The sequence below is a fragment of the Gopherus flavomarginatus genome, chromosome 7 (assembly GCF_025201925.1).
Source record: "Gopherus flavomarginatus isolate rGopFla2 chromosome 7, rGopFla2.mat.asm, whole genome shotgun sequence".
Taxonomy (NCBI): Eukaryota; Metazoa; Chordata; order Testudines; family Testudinidae; genus Gopherus; species Gopherus flavomarginatus.
In genome coordinates this window covers 49417454-49436327 of record NC_066623.1, presented here as the reverse complement: position 1 = coordinate 49436327, position 18874 = coordinate 49417454, and the positions used below count along the sequence as shown (strand labels likewise).

At 41.1% G+C, this 18874-nt stretch overlaps 1 protein-coding gene across 1 annotated transcript in view; it reads left to right on the top strand.

The window, feature by feature from the left end:
- TEDC1 (tubulin epsilon and delta complex 1) overlaps positions 1-17149 on the top strand; it is a 168830-nt gene extending 151681 nt beyond the window's left edge. Inside the window, exon 8 of the mRNA XM_050963282.1 lies at positions 14816-17149. Within this exon, the coding sequence (XP_050819239.1) occupies positions 14816-15190 (375 nt within the window). The 3' untranslated portion in view covers positions 15191-17149. The remainder of the gene's footprint in view (positions 1-14815) is intronic.
- Positions 17150-18874: the final 1725 nt, after the last annotated feature.

Sequence of the window (18874 nt, the reverse complement as noted above, 5' to 3'; positions counted from 1 at the left end):
TCCTCCCCCACCCACAAAACGTACATTGCTTGGGAGGTGGCTACCCCCATAGTTCCATCTCTGCCCACAGGTCATCACACCAGTCGCACCTCTGCAGGCCTCCTGTCCTCTGTACTGCCTTTACTTTTGGTGGGGAGTCATCCATCCCACCATTCTGCGGGACCCTCTGTGCCTCAGTTTTCCCCCCACCACCCAGTGGGTTCTGGGTCCCCTCCCCAGGAAGCGGTGATGTGGGTTGCTCCAATTGCCCCCTCTCCCCTTCCAAGGAACAGGAAGTGTCCTCTTTTCTGCTCAAGAGAGTGTCTCGGCCATCACTATCTTGGAATAATGGTCTATTCTATGCAACAGAGAGTCCTGTGGCACCTTTAAGACTAACAGGTATATTGGAACATAAGCTTTCGTGGGTGAATACGCAGTTTGTCAGACACAACTGTTCTGTGTGTTTCCTCCAACAGTGCTGATACTAAGGGTGATGAACAAGGTCAGACAGGACAGAGCCAGAGTTATCCGTATAGGACTCCAAGTTTGGTATCCTTACTTGCTTCACTTGTGTCCAACTGTCATTCAAGCTCTTGACCATTTCTCATCTCCTGTCACAGGATGCATGTTGTGTGCTTCATCCCAACTAGCAGTTCTCTGGCTCTGGGTGTGGCTCCTCAATGGTTCATGGGGTTAGAATCCTCCTGCTCTAGAGAAGTAAAACAGATGTTACTGAATAGTAAAAAGAGATCAACCCACACTACTTACCTGCAGAAATAGAAGAGTTGTCACTGCCACCTGCCTATTTGGAGCTGTTTTCAGTCATCCTGGATTATCAGTTAGTTCGATTAAAGTCCATTTGGCTGCAATATCAGCCTTTTATTCTCTGCTAGAAGGATTCTCCATATTTGTTCTTCTGGTGTTGTCTAATTTATTAGGATTCGGGGACTCTCTATCAGGAGACTAGAAACCTTAACCTGAATCAGGACCTCAACCTGGTATTCAGTTATCTTATGTGACCTCCATTCAAACCAATGGCAAACTGTACTCTGTTGCATTTATGTAGGAAAATGGTCTTTTTAGTAGTCATCACGTCGGCCTGAGGGATTGGGGAGACTGGAACCTGGATGGCTGATCCCTCCTTTACAATGTTCTTCAAGGATAAGGTCTCTTTATGTCCACACCTGAAATGCTTACCTGAGGTTCTATTAGAGTTCCACCTTAATCCATTCATCTACCACTGGTTTTGCTGACACCACATAGTTCTCTACAGGAATTATGTATACGTACCCTGGATATTAAAAGGGCATTAGCCTTCTTTTTATATAGGAACAAGCAATTTAGGAAGTCACCTAGACTCTTCATTTCCTTCGTGGATAGATCCACGGGGTCCTCAGTCTCTACTCAGAGACTACTGAGATGAATTTCTGGATGCATTATCATTTTCTATAGTGCTGCAGGCATCCGTCCCCCACACAGTGATAGCACATTCAGGCAGATTGTAGGCCACATCTATGGCATCACTGAAGAATGTACCAGTTTCTGAAATAAGATGCGCTGCTACGTGGACTTCAGTACACTTGTTTTTGAAACATTATGCCTTGATCCATGCTCTCAGGTCAGATGCTGGACTTGGTTCTGGTACTGTCTTCAGTTCTGTACTCTGTTGTGAAGCTCCCTCCTCCATCTGGGGACACTGCTCAGAAGTCACCTGATGTAGATCACCTGCACGGACAACACTCAAAGAAGAGGTTACTCACTTTGAGCTGTAAGTGCAGTTCTTTGAGAGGTATCACCCTATGGGTGCACCCTCCTTTCCCTCTTCTTCAGACTGTTCCTTAGGGGACATTTGGGTGGAGAAGGAACTGAGGATGGTTCGCCCAGGCACCCCTGTATAGCCCCAGTGTCCAACATCAAGAGTCATAAGACACCAGTGGGCTGGACACTAACAGAATATCTCCAATCAAGGGCTCAAGAGGTACATGTGCCTGAAGTGGAGCACACATAGGGAAATGCATCTTGAAGAACCAGTTACTGCACAAAGTGAGTAACCTGTTCTTCTTTTAATTCTCCAGGATTCTTCCTGAATCTGTCTGTGTTTGGAGAATAAATGGCACAAACACACCAATTAAATAGTTCATGAATTAGTGATATTTTTACATATTTGAGTAAATTCATAAGTGTTAATCATAGAAATATTAAAGCAATCATAACAAAGTGTTTGGTTCCATAGAAATCATAAGCAGTGGCTATGTTCCAAAATGTATTTAAAAAAAAAAAACCCTTAAAGGAAAGGTTACATATATACTTCATAAACATTAATAAGAGCAGAAGGTTAAATAAAAACATGAATTTGGGTAAAGTTTTACAAACACTTCCTAACTTAAGTCTAAGCATATTCTGGATTTCAAATAATTTTGATTCAGCTCTTGGAGTTTGTGTTAGTAAGATTAGTGGTTAAACACTTATTCCAGAATTTGTGCAGTGCTGAAAATCTGCAAATGAGAGAGAACGTTTGTTGTGGCTTTGATTTAAGTCTTGTTAGGGGAGGCGGGGAGGAAGGAAGGCGTAATTTTTATTACCTTTAGGGCTGCAGAGTCCAGTGCAGCAGAACCAGTTCAAACTCTGTTGTGCATGTGCACCTGGCAGGGCACAGGGAATGGAACTGGGTTAGACCGAGGGAGAGGAAATCTGCCACTTTACAAGTCATCTCTTACCTTCCTACCTTGAATGGGCTGTGGGCTGGAATAGCTTCTGCAGAGTAGCTCCGCACGCTGCACACCTCCCCAGCTCCAGGCATGACTAGTTGAGCAGGAGCTAGGTCCCTGAATGAGTAAAATCTGGTCAGCATTTTAGAAAGCAAAATACAAACTCTTATGGGTGAACAACAAAATAATTATCAGTGATGACTGCAGGAGAGAGAAGATTTATGACCAGGGTTTCTTGCTTTTTTTAGCATGGCATCACCTTTTTTGGGAGAAAATAAGTTGAGGGTTTTCCAAAGGGAACTTTCCTGCTTGTTTTATACTTCCCTGTTTCGTGAAATAAAACAATCAACCATAAAATAATATGAGTTAATATAACCCAGAATCAAATGTATAAGCCTATATGATTTTGTGCATATCTTACAGCTTATTGATGTGAAGTTGTGACTTTACCGTATCACACTTCTCCCACAAATTGATTCCAGCAGAATCATTTTTGAGGCCTTCCTCCTCACATAGCTGTCTGAGCTATCTGTGGTATTTCCAGGGAGACCATTTTTACGGCCAATACTATTTACACTGAGTTGTTTAATGGACTCTACTCTCCCCCTTTCCTGGGTTTGTCAGGTTTATTTCTGCCTCCATCTTCTTTCATGATTGTTGTTGTAATTTCTTCAGTTATGGCAAGAAGGGTTTCTTACAGTTGGTCGGCAAATGCGTAGCTCCCAACCCCATTGTTGGTCTGTAGATTATGCCAGAGGCAGGGACTTCTCAACTGACTACCTGTATTTCTGGCTTTGGCAAGCCTTGTCCTGAATTTGCTTTACTCCTTCGTCTCAGGGGAATGGAGGTGTTATGGTGGATTATTGAAGCAGTTTCCTGTGTAGCCAGGTTCCAACTTGTTGAGGGCCTCAAGGATTAAGAGCAAGGCCGTGACTAAGGACTGGAAGATGAAATGTGTGGCAGGATGAACGGTCTGCAGTCTGGAAGAGCTATTCAGAGCTTCTTAGATGAGCAGGAATGGAACGTCTGCCAAAATTTTTGTATGCACACTCTTCATAGTGACTTATCTTGTTACTCCCTCACCCCAGCTCAGCACTGCTTTATGTATTTGCATATGTGCCTTCTGCATATAAATGGAAGGATGGGGCAGGGTGGTTTAAACACACACGGGTGAAATTGGTTTAGAAGTGCATGCTGTCTATAAGGTGTAAGAACTTCCCTTTATTCTCTTCTAAAATAATTTTTGAGTAAATAATTAAAAACAATGTTAATAAGAAATAGAAATAACATTCCAGAAGCTTTTTTTTAAAGAAAAATAAATTCCTAGACACAAACTGTAAGGCAGAATTCATGTTGAAAATACTTATCAGTTAATTTAAACCAATATGATTTGAACATTACAGTTATTAAACACAAATGTTTGAAAATCAGTAAGTCAGACCTCCATGTCTATGTCTATGTCTACGTCTGGAAATCCTCGGTTTCCAACACTAGCCTTAACCTTCCCCTCCCACATCCATTTATCTAACTTTTTATAATGCACCCATCCCCAGTCCTTGAGCACTTCTTACTATAGTATCTCAGTGCTGTCCAACATGGCAGAATTTGATTTTTATTTCTTTGTAATTTTTTACTGATAATATTGATGTTTATTTTTAAACATTTTTTTCCTATTTTTATCATTTTAAATTTTCAGTTATTGGACGCTCTGGGGAGGATCAGACAATTATTTAATGACAGTAGACGTGATTCAAAAAGTAAAGCTTTATAACCATGAAAATACAAATTGTCGACATCACATGTCAAAATATACAAAGTAAACATCCTTAAATCAAATTCTAATAAGTTGTCAAGCAGCCTTTTTCTTACTGTGCCTATATGTACATTTTTATTATGGGATGGAAATATTTTATCATTGTTTTTTGTGTGTACCGTGAAATTGATGTTTACCAAAATGTAGCGATAACGGTCAAATCCTTCCAAGCTTAATTTTGGGCTACAGATTCCTGCTGTCCCAGGAAAAAAAAAACCTGAATACTGGCCTGTAACTGCGAACCTGTCAACTACATGTCAGGAGAAGGCTCTGACAGTAGGATCCTGTAGCTTATGGCATAGTATCCCAAAGGCAGTGTCAGAAAGCCCATTGTTCAGGATATTTAAATATGCTGTAGGAACAGTCCTACGACCTAGTAGATCTTTGCTGTTTTCTGAATTCTGATTAAAGACTTGAGGCCATTGTCCCCAACCTCTGATGTTGTTGCTGTCTGCGTGTGGTCCATGGAAGTTCCTATCCTATCCACATGTGACTTTGGGCTATCTAAACTCCTCAACCTCCCTAATGTTGATTAGGGAATAACTTTTTCCATGACCACTCTGGATATAATAATGGCTATGCACTCCCCAAACGTCATCAAACGTCAGAAGGTAGGCCTGAAGAATAGACGGTGGGTTACATCATTGTTCACACAAAAGACAAATAGTACAGTGCTTGTATTGAACAGGAAGTCATACATTTTTTTCATGTCTTAGGCAGTGGGGTAAGAGGAGGATCAGTGACAATGAGGGGATGATTATCTTTAAAGGTGGAACATGTACTATTTTTAGGCTTGCTGCAGTTCATGTTCTGAACAATAACATTTTGATATTCTGAAATAATTTGCTGCAAAAGTCCTGGGAATGGCTGCAGCTGGTAAGAGAGAATGCAGTTTAAAAATGAAAGGAATGAGTCCTCTCCCAGAACTCTCCAGCTACTCTCGCACGTGACACTAATTAGTTTTACATATTCTTCCCTTAAACTGGCAATGATCCACTTGCATAATAGAACCACTCTCAGCCACCCACACACATGTCCTTTCCTCTGATGGGGACTGAAAGGCCTGCATTGCTGCTCAGATTTAAACTTCATCCTTAGCTAGTAGCATCCGCATTTAAGTGCACAACTGTGAGATGCAAAGGGTGCTCTGCTACACACTGCAGTACTCAGGTTACCTTGTGAAATGCTATTGAACACACTGAGATGTTAACTTGTCTTTCTGCAGCTGGAAGGTTTACACTTTTATTATTGAAAATGATTTAAATGATGTCCTATGGTGGTGCCTAATCCCCAGCGCTTCTTCAGGATATCTCACATGTTGACCTAGTTCTGTGTAAGTAAAAGCAGGATGAATGTGAGCTTAGCTGAAAAGGAACCATTTTCTGCATGACTGTCAGTGATGCATACTACTGAGCTAGTTAAATAAATGCTGATGAGGCAGCTCAGCTCCTCTCGGAAATCTCTCAGCACCCTCCAGGATCAGACACTAGCAGTAAGATGCAGACAAATGAGGGAGTTCAGAAAAGCGCAGCAAAAACTAGTAAGGGGCTAGAAGAGCTGATTTCTGGGGAAAGATTAAAAGAGCTAAATGTATAGCTTGTCTAAGCAATTGCTAGGAGGAGAGACTAAAAAGACTGTTTATATTAGGAGAGGGGAAATGAGAAAATAATAAATGGTTTAGAGCAGTGGTCTCCAAACTTTTTTGATCACACACTCCTATCAGTAAATATTTTTTGAGCACGCATCCCCTGCCACACCGAAGCAAAAAAGAAAAGAAAAAAAAAGGACCGCTCGGACTCCTGCCTGATGAAGCAAAAAAAAAAAAAAAAAGTGCTCCTCCTGCCACGCACCCAAGGATCCTCTTGCGCATCCCCTGCAGTGTGCACACCCGACTTTGGAGACCACTGGTTTAGAGAAGGAAATCAGGTGATCCTAGTTACCATCTCTAATGCAACAAGACCAAGGGAATGTTCAATGAAAGGCAGCAAATTTTAAAAATATAACACAGTCCATGATGTGGCTGTAGACTCATTGCCACATGCTGACCTTGAGGAAAAGAGCTTATCAGGATATTAAAAAAAAGGGTTATTTATATGGATAATGAGAACATCCAGGGTTATGTTAGATAGGATTAAAAATATTTTTAGAAGGGCTGTATGGCCCTGATCCTACAAACAAGCATGTGCTTCCCTTTACTAGCATGAGTAGTCCTGTTTGTGGTAGTAAAATTAAGCACATGCACAGATGTTGACAGGATCAAAGCCTATAAGTCCTCATGCTTCAAAGCATAAACTAGCCACCAACTGATGGAAGTTGGGAGAAACTTCCATTTTGGGAAAGGTATCCCATTAATTGTCTGCTGCAGGGCTTCTCGTACATTCTGCTGAAGCATCTCCACCAGCCACTGTCAGAGAGAGATTGTTGGACTAGATAATCTGACTCAGTATGGCAATCCTTTTGTCCCTGTAATAACCACCTATGAAAATTTGAAGGGTTCAAACATCAAAAGAAGAGAGGAATTATTTTAGAGAGTGGTACAAGGAGTTAGAGTCATGGGATGAAGTTAAGAGAAAGTTTAGGCTGTCAGGAACATTTCCTGACTAAACAATTCTAGCGTTTGGAATAATATCCCAATGGAAGTGGTCAAATTTTAACATTAGTTTAATGATTATATTTATGTAAAAGATGTAATTAGCTGTGGATTTTTAAAAATCATTTAAAACTAGACTAGAGGAAAGCAGTAAAATACAGATTCTAAGGCCAGAAGGGACTGTTGTGATCATCTGCATAGCACAGGCCAGAGAACTGCCCAAAATAATTCCTTGAGCAGGTCTTTCAGAAAAACATCCAATCTCGATGTAAAAATTGTCACTGATGGAGAATCCACGTTGATCCTTTGATAAGTTGTTCCAAAGGTTAATTACTCTTATTTTCTGTCTGAATTTGTCTAGCTTCAGCTTCCAGCCATTGAATTGTGTCAGACCTTTCTCTGCTAGTTTGAAGGGTTCCCATTATTAAATATTTGTTCTCCATGTAGATACTTTTAGACTGATCAATTCACCTCTTAGCCTTCTCTTTGTTAAGCTAAACAGATTTAGCTCCTTGAATCTTTCACTGTAAGGCAGGTTTTCTAATCCTGTAATCATTCTCTTGGCTCTTCTCTGAATCCTCTCCAGTTTATCAACATTCTTCTTGACTCTGTGGGTACCAGAACTGGACACAGTATTCCACCTATTCTACTGTTGAATAGTACAGGACCCAAGACAGACCCCTGTGGAACCTGGTAGATGTGCCTGCCCAGTTTGACAGCAAACTGTTGATAACTCTTCTGAATACCTTTCTTCAGCCAGGTGTAGACCCACTTTGTAGTAATTTCATTTAGACTTCATTTCTCTAGTTTTCTTATGTGAGTGTCATGTGCGACTGTGACAAAAGCCTTACTTAAATCACGATATATCACATCCACTATTTCCACCCATTCATTATGCGAGTAACCCTGTCAAAGAAGGAAATTAGATTGGTTTGCATGAATTGTTCCAGACAAATCTATGTAGGCTATTATCACCCTATTGTAATCTAGGTTCTTATAAATTGCTTGTTTAATAATTTGTTTCAGTATCTTTCCAGGTATCGAAGTTAGGCTGACTGGTCTATAATTCCCAGGTCCTCTTCGTTCCTCTTTTTACAGATAAATACTATGTTTGCCCTCCTCTGTCCCTATGGGACCTCACCTGTCTGCCATGAGTTCTCAAAGATAATCACGAACAGTTCCAAGGTGGCTTCAGCTTAAAAACCTAGGGTGAATTTCATCAAGTCCTACCAACTTGAAAACATCTAACTTACCTAAATATTTTATAACCTGTTCTTTCCCTATTTTCCTATACTAATCTCTTGTAAAGTATCACTGTGAGCTGTTCAGCGCATGCTTTGCTCCATTCCAGAGGTGGCTGCGTGTCACTGTTAGGTGATGTATTCTCTGTATGGTTCTTTAAAACACTCTGGACTCTTTTGGGGTGAAATGGGCTCTAGAAATGTAGAAACTATGATTATCACTTCATTTTATTCAGAGAGGATGCACAGCAGCTATCATACTGCGCTGCATAGCACATTGTGGATTTCAGTTACAGCTGGTAGATCTAAATTGAAAGGCAGAGCTTTGGGATACAGAATCCTGGACTAGATGAGCTACTTATCTGATTCTGATGACTGAAAATGCTGAGGATCCTTATGTCTTCAAACACGTTTGTTTAATATAAAGTGGTCTGCTGAGATTGTTTTCACTCCAGAATAACAGGATTTGCTGACTAATGAGAGAGACTGAGAGCCTAAGGAGCAGCAATTAAGTGTACAGGAAGAGGCTGATGGAATTGCCTTGAGCACATAAGGTGCAAAAAGGGAGAGAAACAAACTACTTTGAGGTCAGGTAACTCATCTTCATGTCTGTTAACCAGTAAAATCTCTAGACAGCAACTAGTGCATTCTGCAATTCCATGGCTGTAGACTTTGCCACCCAAGCTACTCATTATCAAAGACTTCAGCAGCCCCCTCATTGCAAAAAAAAATCCCCAAACTTCCTTCCTAATCCCTACCAGTCATAAATGACATGAGTAGTGCTGTGCTGGTTGCATTATCTGTTTTCATACTTAATTTTATGAAAACCTCCCTTTTTGAATCCACTTAACACTGTCTGAGAAAGTAGGGGCCTTGCTGCAGAATTTAGGCACACTTTACTAATAAATATATAGGGCATTTCCCATGGTAGAATGGATAGAGCTCTTGTTACAGCTTCACTGTCCTGGGTGATTTGCAGATAGAATATAGTGTTGTCTGTGTCATTACTGCAGGCTCTTTATCATGGCAGTAAAATTAAACATTCCTCTAATCGTTTGAAATTCATTGCTCTCTCTACTGGAATGAACAAGATATTCCAAGTCCTGTAAGGCTGTAATGTGTCACCCATAACAGTTAATAATTCTTTGCTTTTGGTTAGTAAAGAGCATGAAAAAACAAGTGTTCCATTTAGAAAATGTCCAGGCCAGCAAATGTCCTGCATGATTCTGTCATTTCAAAATAACATGATTTGCACTCCAGTTTCTGGGCACTTCACTTTATATAACTAATAGGAGCATTTCTCCTCCAGTATTCCATATTGTTAAGTTCCCTATGTACAGACTTCACATATTGTTTAATCACATTCCGTGGGGGTGGGGTGACCAAATAGCACATGAATTCTTTATTTTTTCAGATTTGTTCCTAAATCTGCGTGAGAATATTGCTCCTCAGACATTCGTTTAGCCAAGATATTTTCTGGGATTCATCGGTGTTTGTGATAGTGGTGTGTGGGTTGTTGTTTTTTTGTTTTGTTTTGTTTTGACAAAACCAAGTCCCTGTGTAGTTGAGCAAACCCCTTAACAAGCACAGGGACCAGTTTAGTAAAAGGCTCTGCATTGATAAAAGTACTTTGTGTATTCTAAGGAACTTTTCCTACTTGATTTCACTGCTCATATCAGAAATGAGGCAAATGCTCACTTTTGCAAGAGTGTGGAGAGGATAAATTAATTATCTGCAGAGCACTGTAAAATCAAATGGAAGGCTTGATATAAATGCATTGGGTGTAATCCTTGCCTTGTTGAAATCAAATGGGACTTCTGCCATTGACCTCAAGGGAGCTAGAATTTCGCCCAGTCTCCATATGGGAGGGGGATTAAAGGATGTTTAATTTATCATGGGGAGGGATAAATACAGTTTTCAAGGCTCCATTGCTTGAAATATTTAAAAGTAAGGTTGTCAAAAAAGTTAATCACAATTAGTCAGTTTTAATTGCACTGCTAAACAATAGAAAACCAATTGAAATTTATTAAATATTTTTGCATGTTTTTCTACATTTTCAAATATATTGATTTCAGTTACAACACAGAATACGAAGTGTACACTGCTCATTTTATATTATTTTCATTACAAATATTTGCACTGTAAAAATAATAAAAGAAATAGTATTTTTCAGTTCACCTCATACAGATACTGTAGTGCAATCTCTTTGTCATGAAAATGCAACTTACAAATGTAGTTTTATTTTTGTTACATAACTGCACTCAAAAACAAAACAGTGTTAAACTTTAGAGCCTACAAGTCCACTCAGTCTTGCTTCTTGTTCAGCCAATCATTCAAACAAGTTTGTTTACATTTACAGAAGATAATGCTGCCCCTCTTCTTATTTACGGTGTCATCAGAAAGTGAGAACAGGCATTTGCATGGCACTTTTGTAGCAGGCATTGCAAGGAATTTACATGCCAGAATAATGCTAAGCTTCGTATGCCCCTTTGTACTTTGGCCACCATTCCAAAGGACATGCTTCCATGCTGATGATGTTTGTTAAAAAAATGTGTTAATTAAATTTGTGACTCAACTCCTTGGGGGAGAATTGTATGTCTCCTGCTCTGTTTTTTACCCACATTCTGCCATATATGTCATATTACAGATGCTCCCCGATTTATGCAAGCATTCCATTCTGGAACTCCTTGCGTAACTCAAATTTTGCGTAAGTCGGAAATGTATACCTGACCGTTACATGCAAAAAAACCCCCAAAGCTCCTATTTCTAGCTTACAGAACTTTTTCCTTAACTGCGGATTTGCATAAGTCGGGTTTGCATAATTCAGGGAGTGTCTGTATAGCAGTTTCCGATGATGACCCAGCATGTGTTCATTTTAAGAACACTTTCACTGCAGATTTGACAAAATGCAAAGAAGGTACCAATGTGTGATTTTTCTAAAAATAGCTACAGCACTCTACCCAAGGTTTAAGAATCCGAAGTGCCTTCCAAAATCTGAGGGGGAGGAGATGTGGAACATGCTTTCAGGAGTCTTAAAAGAGCAACACTCTGATGTGGAAACTACAGAACTCGAACCACCAAAAAAGAAAATCAACTTGCTGGTGTATCTAATCAAATGATGAAAATGAATATGCATTGATCCACACTGCTTTGGATCATAATTGGGTAGAACCCATTAGCAGCATGGACCCACATCCTCTGGAATGTTGGTTGAAGCATGAAGGGACGTACAAATCTTTAGTGCATCTGGCACGTAAATATCTTGTGACTCCAGCTACAACAATGCCATGCGAACACTAGTTCTCACTTTCAGGTGACATTATAAATAAGAAGCGGGCAGCATTATTTCCTACTAATGTAAACAAACTTGTTTGTCTGAGCAATTGGCTGAACAAGAAGTAGGACTGACTGGACTTATAGGCTCGGAAGTTTTACATTGTTTTATTTTTGAATGCAGTTATTTTTTATACATAATTCTACATTTGTAAGTTCAACTTTCAAGATGAAGATAAAGATAAAGAAATTGCACTTGTATTAAGTGAACTGAAAAATACTATTTCTTTTGTTTTTTTACAGCGCAAGTATTTGTAATAAAAATAAAGTGAGCACTATACACTTTGTATTCTGTGTTGTAATTGAAATTAATATATTTGAAAATATAGAAAACACCCCAAAATATTTAAATAAGTGCTATTATATTATTGTTTAGCAGCGCAATTAATCATGATTAATTTTTTTGAATCACACGATTAATTGCGATTGATTTTTTAATCATTTGCCAGACCTATTTAAAAGTAGATTAGATAAAATGCTAGAAAATGTGCTTCAGGGAGTAATCCTGTAGTGGCCACAGAACACAGTTCAATGGCCTATTAGCTGTTTCATCTTAAATATTTATACTTCTGTTCCCAAACTATATTAGATGATAGTTGAAGTTGTTCAGTCTAGTCCAAAGGACATGTAGCATTATGCACATCACTTTTTTATGAGAAATATGGGAATCACTAACTATGGTTAATTAATAGTGCTGACACCAACGTACTCCAATGGATGGGGAGTTTTAACTTAACTCTTTCTCTGTAGTGATACCTTGATGGAAAACCCGCCAGAAACTCTCACAAGCTTATTGTTATAATACACATGATATAAGTGGAGGGAATTTCCACAAAGAAACCTAGAGCAATTTGATAAATTATCATGCATAAGAATTTAAGAACCGTAAGAATGGTCATACTGGGTCAGACCATGATCCATCTAGCCCTGTATCCTCTCTCTGACAGTGGCCAGTACCAGAGCTTCAGGGGAAATGTACTCTACCCCTGTTTGGAGTACTCTACCCCTGTTTACCCCTCCCAGCTTCTGTCAGTCAGAGTTTAGGGTTTCTCTGAACACAGGGCTACATCCCTGACCATCTTGGCTAATAGCCATTGATGGACCTATTCTCCATCAACTCACCTAATGCTTTTTTGAACCCAGTTATAGTTTTGGCCTTCACAGCATCCCATAGCATATTTTGCATATGCTTGCAGCTACTTTTGTGGAGACACTGCATTTAGGAAGAGATCTGCTTTTAATTTTTGCTTGTGGCCTCTTCCAAATTTTATTACACACTTATGGCATACTGAGCTGCGGTATGGGCACCCTTTGGGAAAAATAAGACACTGTCACTTGCAGCAAGACAATTAGAAAATTGGTTAGGAATCTGTAACGAGAACTAATGAATCTCTAGGTAACTGTTCGCATCCACACTGTTTAGTGGCACCAGGTACTCTGAGTTTGTATACCATATAGATGTATTTGCAAATTGAAGTAACATTGTTAAACAGAAGGTAATTAAATAATGTACTGAAAGAATGTGGGGCTGTCTAGCCCAATGAAAATAAATGTCACTCTTCCAGAAACCCATCCCTGGTAGGTGTGGTTGTTCTCTTAGGCCAGTGCACCTTAAGTCAGAATCAAATATAGGTAATCCAACTCCTATAGGTGGGCTTTGTGGAATAACAAACCACAGTGAGCAGGGACTAAAGAGTGTAACTGTATCTGAGACTTAGATTGAAACTCAACTGCTAGACATTTGTTGTGGAGAAAAAAATCCTAGCTTTGAAGTGGGAGTGCTATAAAAAGGCTTTTTGCTTAAAAGGCAAAGATTTGATATTTGCATCAAATGAGTGCTGTGCTTTTCTTTGCCTGAAGAGTCTTCTCTTGTGAAGGCACAGAGTTCAACAGCAGAACCGAATGCATTATACTGAATGGCTCACTGATGTAAGCACAGGAGGAGAATCAAGCACTTGAGTTGATCTCTCTCCAACTTTGAACAATTCTGTTATTTCCCATTTTTTGCGAGTTCTGCATAGCATGGCTTGGCCTTTTAATTTTATTCTTCTAGACATGAGCACTAATGTCTTCTCTTGAACCTTGGGGAGCAGTGGGCTGTTGCCTGCTCTCCTGTCCCATCACAAAACATACACTAGAAATCAAGTCAAATGAAACATGGCAAAGATAAACTGGTCATAAGAGGTGTAAGGTTCATTTGTGATGAGTGCAAGGAATCACCAGGTGACACTGTTGCATAGTCTTGCATGTTTTTTTTCCTAGTGTGTGAGCAGTTTCTGAAGACATGCTGTGATGTTAGTTTTGTGATGCATAGTCTATTTGGGCATTCGCACTGTGCCTGCATCTCCCTAAAAATCCTTATTTACCCTTTGGTGCCAGGAGGCCTGAAGCTGCAATTGAAGGGCCTCTTGCTGCAAGCATATGCTTGAGTAACTTGATTAGTATAGTTAATCTTATTGACATCAGTGGATCTGCTCATGTGAGTTAAGTTACTCATTTTTGTATGCATTTGAGGATTGGGTCCATAGTCATTAATGTATCTTGTATTAGTTTGGCCACTGGCAAATCAGGAGTGATCACATCATTGTATCACCAGCCAGTTACAGCACAGTTAGTATCACACACAGCCCTATCTCATACAATATTCTCAGCTGGCCTATATTAAAGCCTTATAGAGAATCCTTCTTTGGCTCAGCTCTCTCACCACAGACATGGTTCCTCACTGTCCTGCCCATTGTGCAATCACACTTGTGCAAAAGAGGTGTTACCCACTGCACTGTCACAATAGTTGTGTTTTACACATCCTTTGTACAGGCGCGAATGGAGAAACAGGCCATGCACATTTTTTCACGCATCTCATCTGACTCTAGGCTCATACTGCCCAGGCTTTATAACTGCCCTAAGGAGTGGAGTGGAGAGGAAATTGCCATATGTCAGTCATCAGAGGAGCCAGGGCTTTGAAGATCTGTCAGTCTCTTATTCTTAAAAGCACAGAGGTTTACACATTGAGTTCAGTCACTGCTTCTACTTGCTACATTTGATCGTGAAATAGAGAATTTCCAGTACAGCACACTCCAGCCTTGACATTTTGCATTGGTGTCTGGAGTGAGGAATTCTGCACATAAGCCTGACCATGTTTTTCTCTCTACAGGTCAAATCAAGAGAAAGAACACTTCCAGATGAAAAGGAGTTTTGTGCTGCTGTCAGGACAATAACAGAAGCTGTCAAGCTAAAACTATCAGATCTTAAATACCATTGTGCCCATAAAAAAAATGGAATGCACGGTCTGTACAGGCTGGTATTTAAAGACAAGCACTCTGCTAGCAAAACAGGTTTCCTCCGTTCGGTATCAAAGGAGCCCAGTACAAATGTTGTTAATGCCACAGAGGTGATCAGTGAACTGCAAATGGAAGAGGCCACTCTGAAGAGGGAGCTGAAGCGGCTGCAGGAAGAGTGCAGACACAAGCTAGATGAGATTGCAGAAGGGCTGGTTGGAGTGATTTGTATCCCACCTATGAAAAGATAAGTTCTCATCAAGAAAGGACAAGGGCATAGGGCTGTTTGATCAGAAGACATATTATAAACCGTTGCCTGAGAGTAGGTAAAATGAAGATCTGAATGTGGTTCTAATTCTCAGCCTTGAAAACACAATTTGTCACTTCTTTATAATATGCATTGGGGCCGGAACACTGCACTCTTAATGGTTCTGTCTGCTGCCCTTTATTACTTACCTTACCAATTAAATTCTGCAGCAGGTGTTAGAGGGGGGTGGGGTGTTTTTAAATCTCTCCTTCATCTAGCTTTCTGATGCTCCTGCCAGGTACAGGCTCACTTTCAGAACTCTCTGTTTCTAGACACAGAATATTTGCAGGTCTGCAGACTGAAATACTAATTACATTCAGCATTTATCAGCAAGTAAGAGTATTTATGACTAATAAAAAACCAGGAACTGCGCAGAGATGAGTGTGGCCTTCGATGCTGAAAGGTATGCAGAGCACCAAGAATGAAATGTGCAGGAAAGGCTGCTGTTTAGTTCAGCTAGTTCCATGTTGTGTGGCAAGGCACAGAATACATACATCTATCACAAAACAGATACAAAATGCTTAGTGGCAAATAAAAGTGACATCTTCTTTATTCACAGGCATAATGCACTTCAAATGATCAGATTCTCTAGGGAAACACCCATTTTTATTAAACTATGTATTCAGTTATGAAGCACAGTAATATCATTTCTATATTCACTAGAGAATGCTTCTGCAAAATAGAAATAAGGCCTTAAATTCCAGGCTTTAAGAAACCCTATAGTCTGCCTCTGGAGACTTCCCCCCAGAATGTAAAGCCTTTCATGTGGCATTAGCTTTTCGTCATTTTCTGCTTGCTTTCAGTAAGAAACTGTTTTTATTCTTGTGATTTTCCTCCAGAAATAAAAACACAATTTGCTTTTCATTTGTGAATTGCAATGAGCAGCAGGATTACCTTGGTTTGGATTTCTGTCCATTACTCCCAGCTCTTCGGTTTGAGTGATTAACAGTTGCCTGTGACTCAAGAACCAAAAGTAAAAGTGCATTTAAGGACATCATCATGTTCATGTATTTGTATTAGCATCATCACTTTTGTGAGATGAAGTAAGGTTGTGGGGGGAGGAACAAGGGCTGACACTTCATTCCACTGCCCTTTTGGGAGTCATTTACTACTATGCAAAGTTGGTATAAAATGCTGCCAGATCTGAATTCTCTGCTGAGTCGCACTGTCATTGGAATTTCTCAGGCATTGTGCACAGGTGTCAATGACGACTCCAGGTGTAAGACAGCGGAGAACAAGAGCTGGATGCCCAGCCTTGGCCCAACTGAAAGCCATGTCATCAACCTACCAGGGACGGCAGGAGTGCACCTCATTTGCATAACATGGGACATAGTATAGCCACCAATATCTTCAGTATGGAGGTCTCACCTCGTTCCCCACAGACCAAAGCAGAGTGGGGTGCAGTGGCGTGTGAAGCCTTTGTGAGCCATGCTGGAGGCTGCCTGGGTTCCCATGTACTGGGGTACCTGCGTGCACTAATAGAGTAATCCAGCTACTGTGGCAAGGAAAATGTGTGCTCTGCCCATACTATGGCCAGCGCTCACGGTAGTGTAGCCTTGAAACTAGCCAATGCTGAGAGAGAGTTTAGTTCTGTGCGTAAGCCCCAATGAAGTAGAGAGAATGACTGTATTAAACTAACCCCCAAACTCTTCTCCCGGGGATACGCCTCATAGAACATGTCCAAATGTCCTGCACAGACCTGGTTCTGCACTCTGCAGCTCTAGCTCTTATCTAGCCTGTTACTCACCCATCTTGTCATATTGCTGTATGCCACGCTTCTGTCCACTTAAGCTAGCAATCATCACTCTGGTTTCAATACCAGGACATGAACTCATTTCCTAACTGCAAATATTTGTCAGTACAGAGTAGTTACAATGCAGTGTGTTTTTAATATTCATCTGACAATCCCATTTCAGTCTAGACTGGAACTGGCAGAACATGGGTGCCCTGCTTGACCCTGATTATTTTCTCTCTGGAGAAATGTAAAAAATGTGTTGCTATAAAAACAGTTACAGAGAGTCCTGGGCAGCTGTATTTATTGCATGACACAAGCAAATCGTATTCACAAACGAGCTGTGTTATTGAAAGGATGCTGTCAGAACAAACATTAAATCCGCTATTACTGGTGCTGGCACTGTCACCTAGCAATGTTAAAACTGGAATCATCTGAAAAACCACTTGTCTCTGTACCATTGATACCATTTGGTTACTTTTTGCACCTGAGAACATCTGGGCAATGAAACTAGCCAGTTTAATTTTCTTGGCCTGATTTCCAATGGCCTTGCATCTCATGTACTCATTTGCATAATGTTAAAAGTAGGTTTAAATGCTGCCACCGCCATGAGTGTAGAGTTCTTCGAGTGCTTGCTCATGTCTATTCCATAGTAGGTGTGAGCGCTCGCCACATACACCGGCGCTGAAAGTTTTTCCCTCAGTGGTATCCATAGGGTACCAGCTCTGGTGCCATCTGGAGTGGAGCACTTATGCACCAGTATAAGAGGTACTGCCTGCTCCTCTCTCTCTCAGTTCCTTCTTACCGCTAGTGTCGGTGCTGGAACATCTCCTTGAATCAGCTTGTCTCCTTACCTTCTCAACTGTGCCTAGTTGTGAATCTTTTGTGGATAGTTATTAGAAAGTTTGTAGAGTTTAGTAGTTCCCTTAGTGCCAAAGTTAGAAATAGATAGTTCCATACAAGACTTAGCCTAGGGTCAGGGCATGCCCCAATCTCTGGGTTTCAAACCTTGTGACTGCTGCAAATAATCTATGCCAGTCAGTGAGTCCCATCAAAGCTGCCTAAAGTGCTTAGGGAAAACTCATGTGAGCGACAAGTGTCGCATTTGTAAGAGCGTCAGGTCACAAACCAAAAAGGAGCAGGACATTCGACTTAGAGCACTCCTTATGGAGTTGGCCCTTGCAACAGCCTCGGAGCCAGCTAGATCAGCCTCTGCTCCAAGCACTGCAGCCTTGGGGCAGAGCGCACTGCTGGCACCGGCCTCTAACTGGCACCGATCCCTGTCCCCGGTACTGGCTAAAAGGCAAAGAAAGGCCAGGAGAGAGCATTTGCCTACGTCCCATAAAGGGAAGGAGAGAATTGGAGGAGAGCAAAGACTCGTGTGGGGCAGTTCTTCCCCCCTGGACGGTGGCCAGGCTTCAGCATCCATTGCATTGTCGAGCCCTCTCGAGACCTGCCTGCCACCCTGGGAAGCAGCAGAAGTACTCGGCACCTGGTAAGGCCATCCATGCTGGAGGCCTTTCAGGCCACTGAGTACATATTGTCCCTTCTAGTGCTGCCCACGTCAGCCAGCGAAGTGCCCCATTCAAGGGGTATACCTTCCTTGGACCCTTCCAGTGGTATCCATCCGTGCAGCACCGCTCTCTGCTGCAGGAGATGCCCCGCCAGCACTTGCCTGAACAGCACCACCAGCCCCTGGATACAGGTCAGCTTACCTGTCAGCATGCTCGGCGTCGTATCCCGGACTCTAGGCAGCGTTCCCTGGGATCCTTGGTGTCGATCCACCGACTGTCTGGCATAGGACGCACGTTGCAAGTCCCCAGAGTCTTGGTGCCTGGAGCATCCAAGTTAGTCTCCAAACTCACAACACCACTCCAGAGTTGGAGTCAGAGCAAA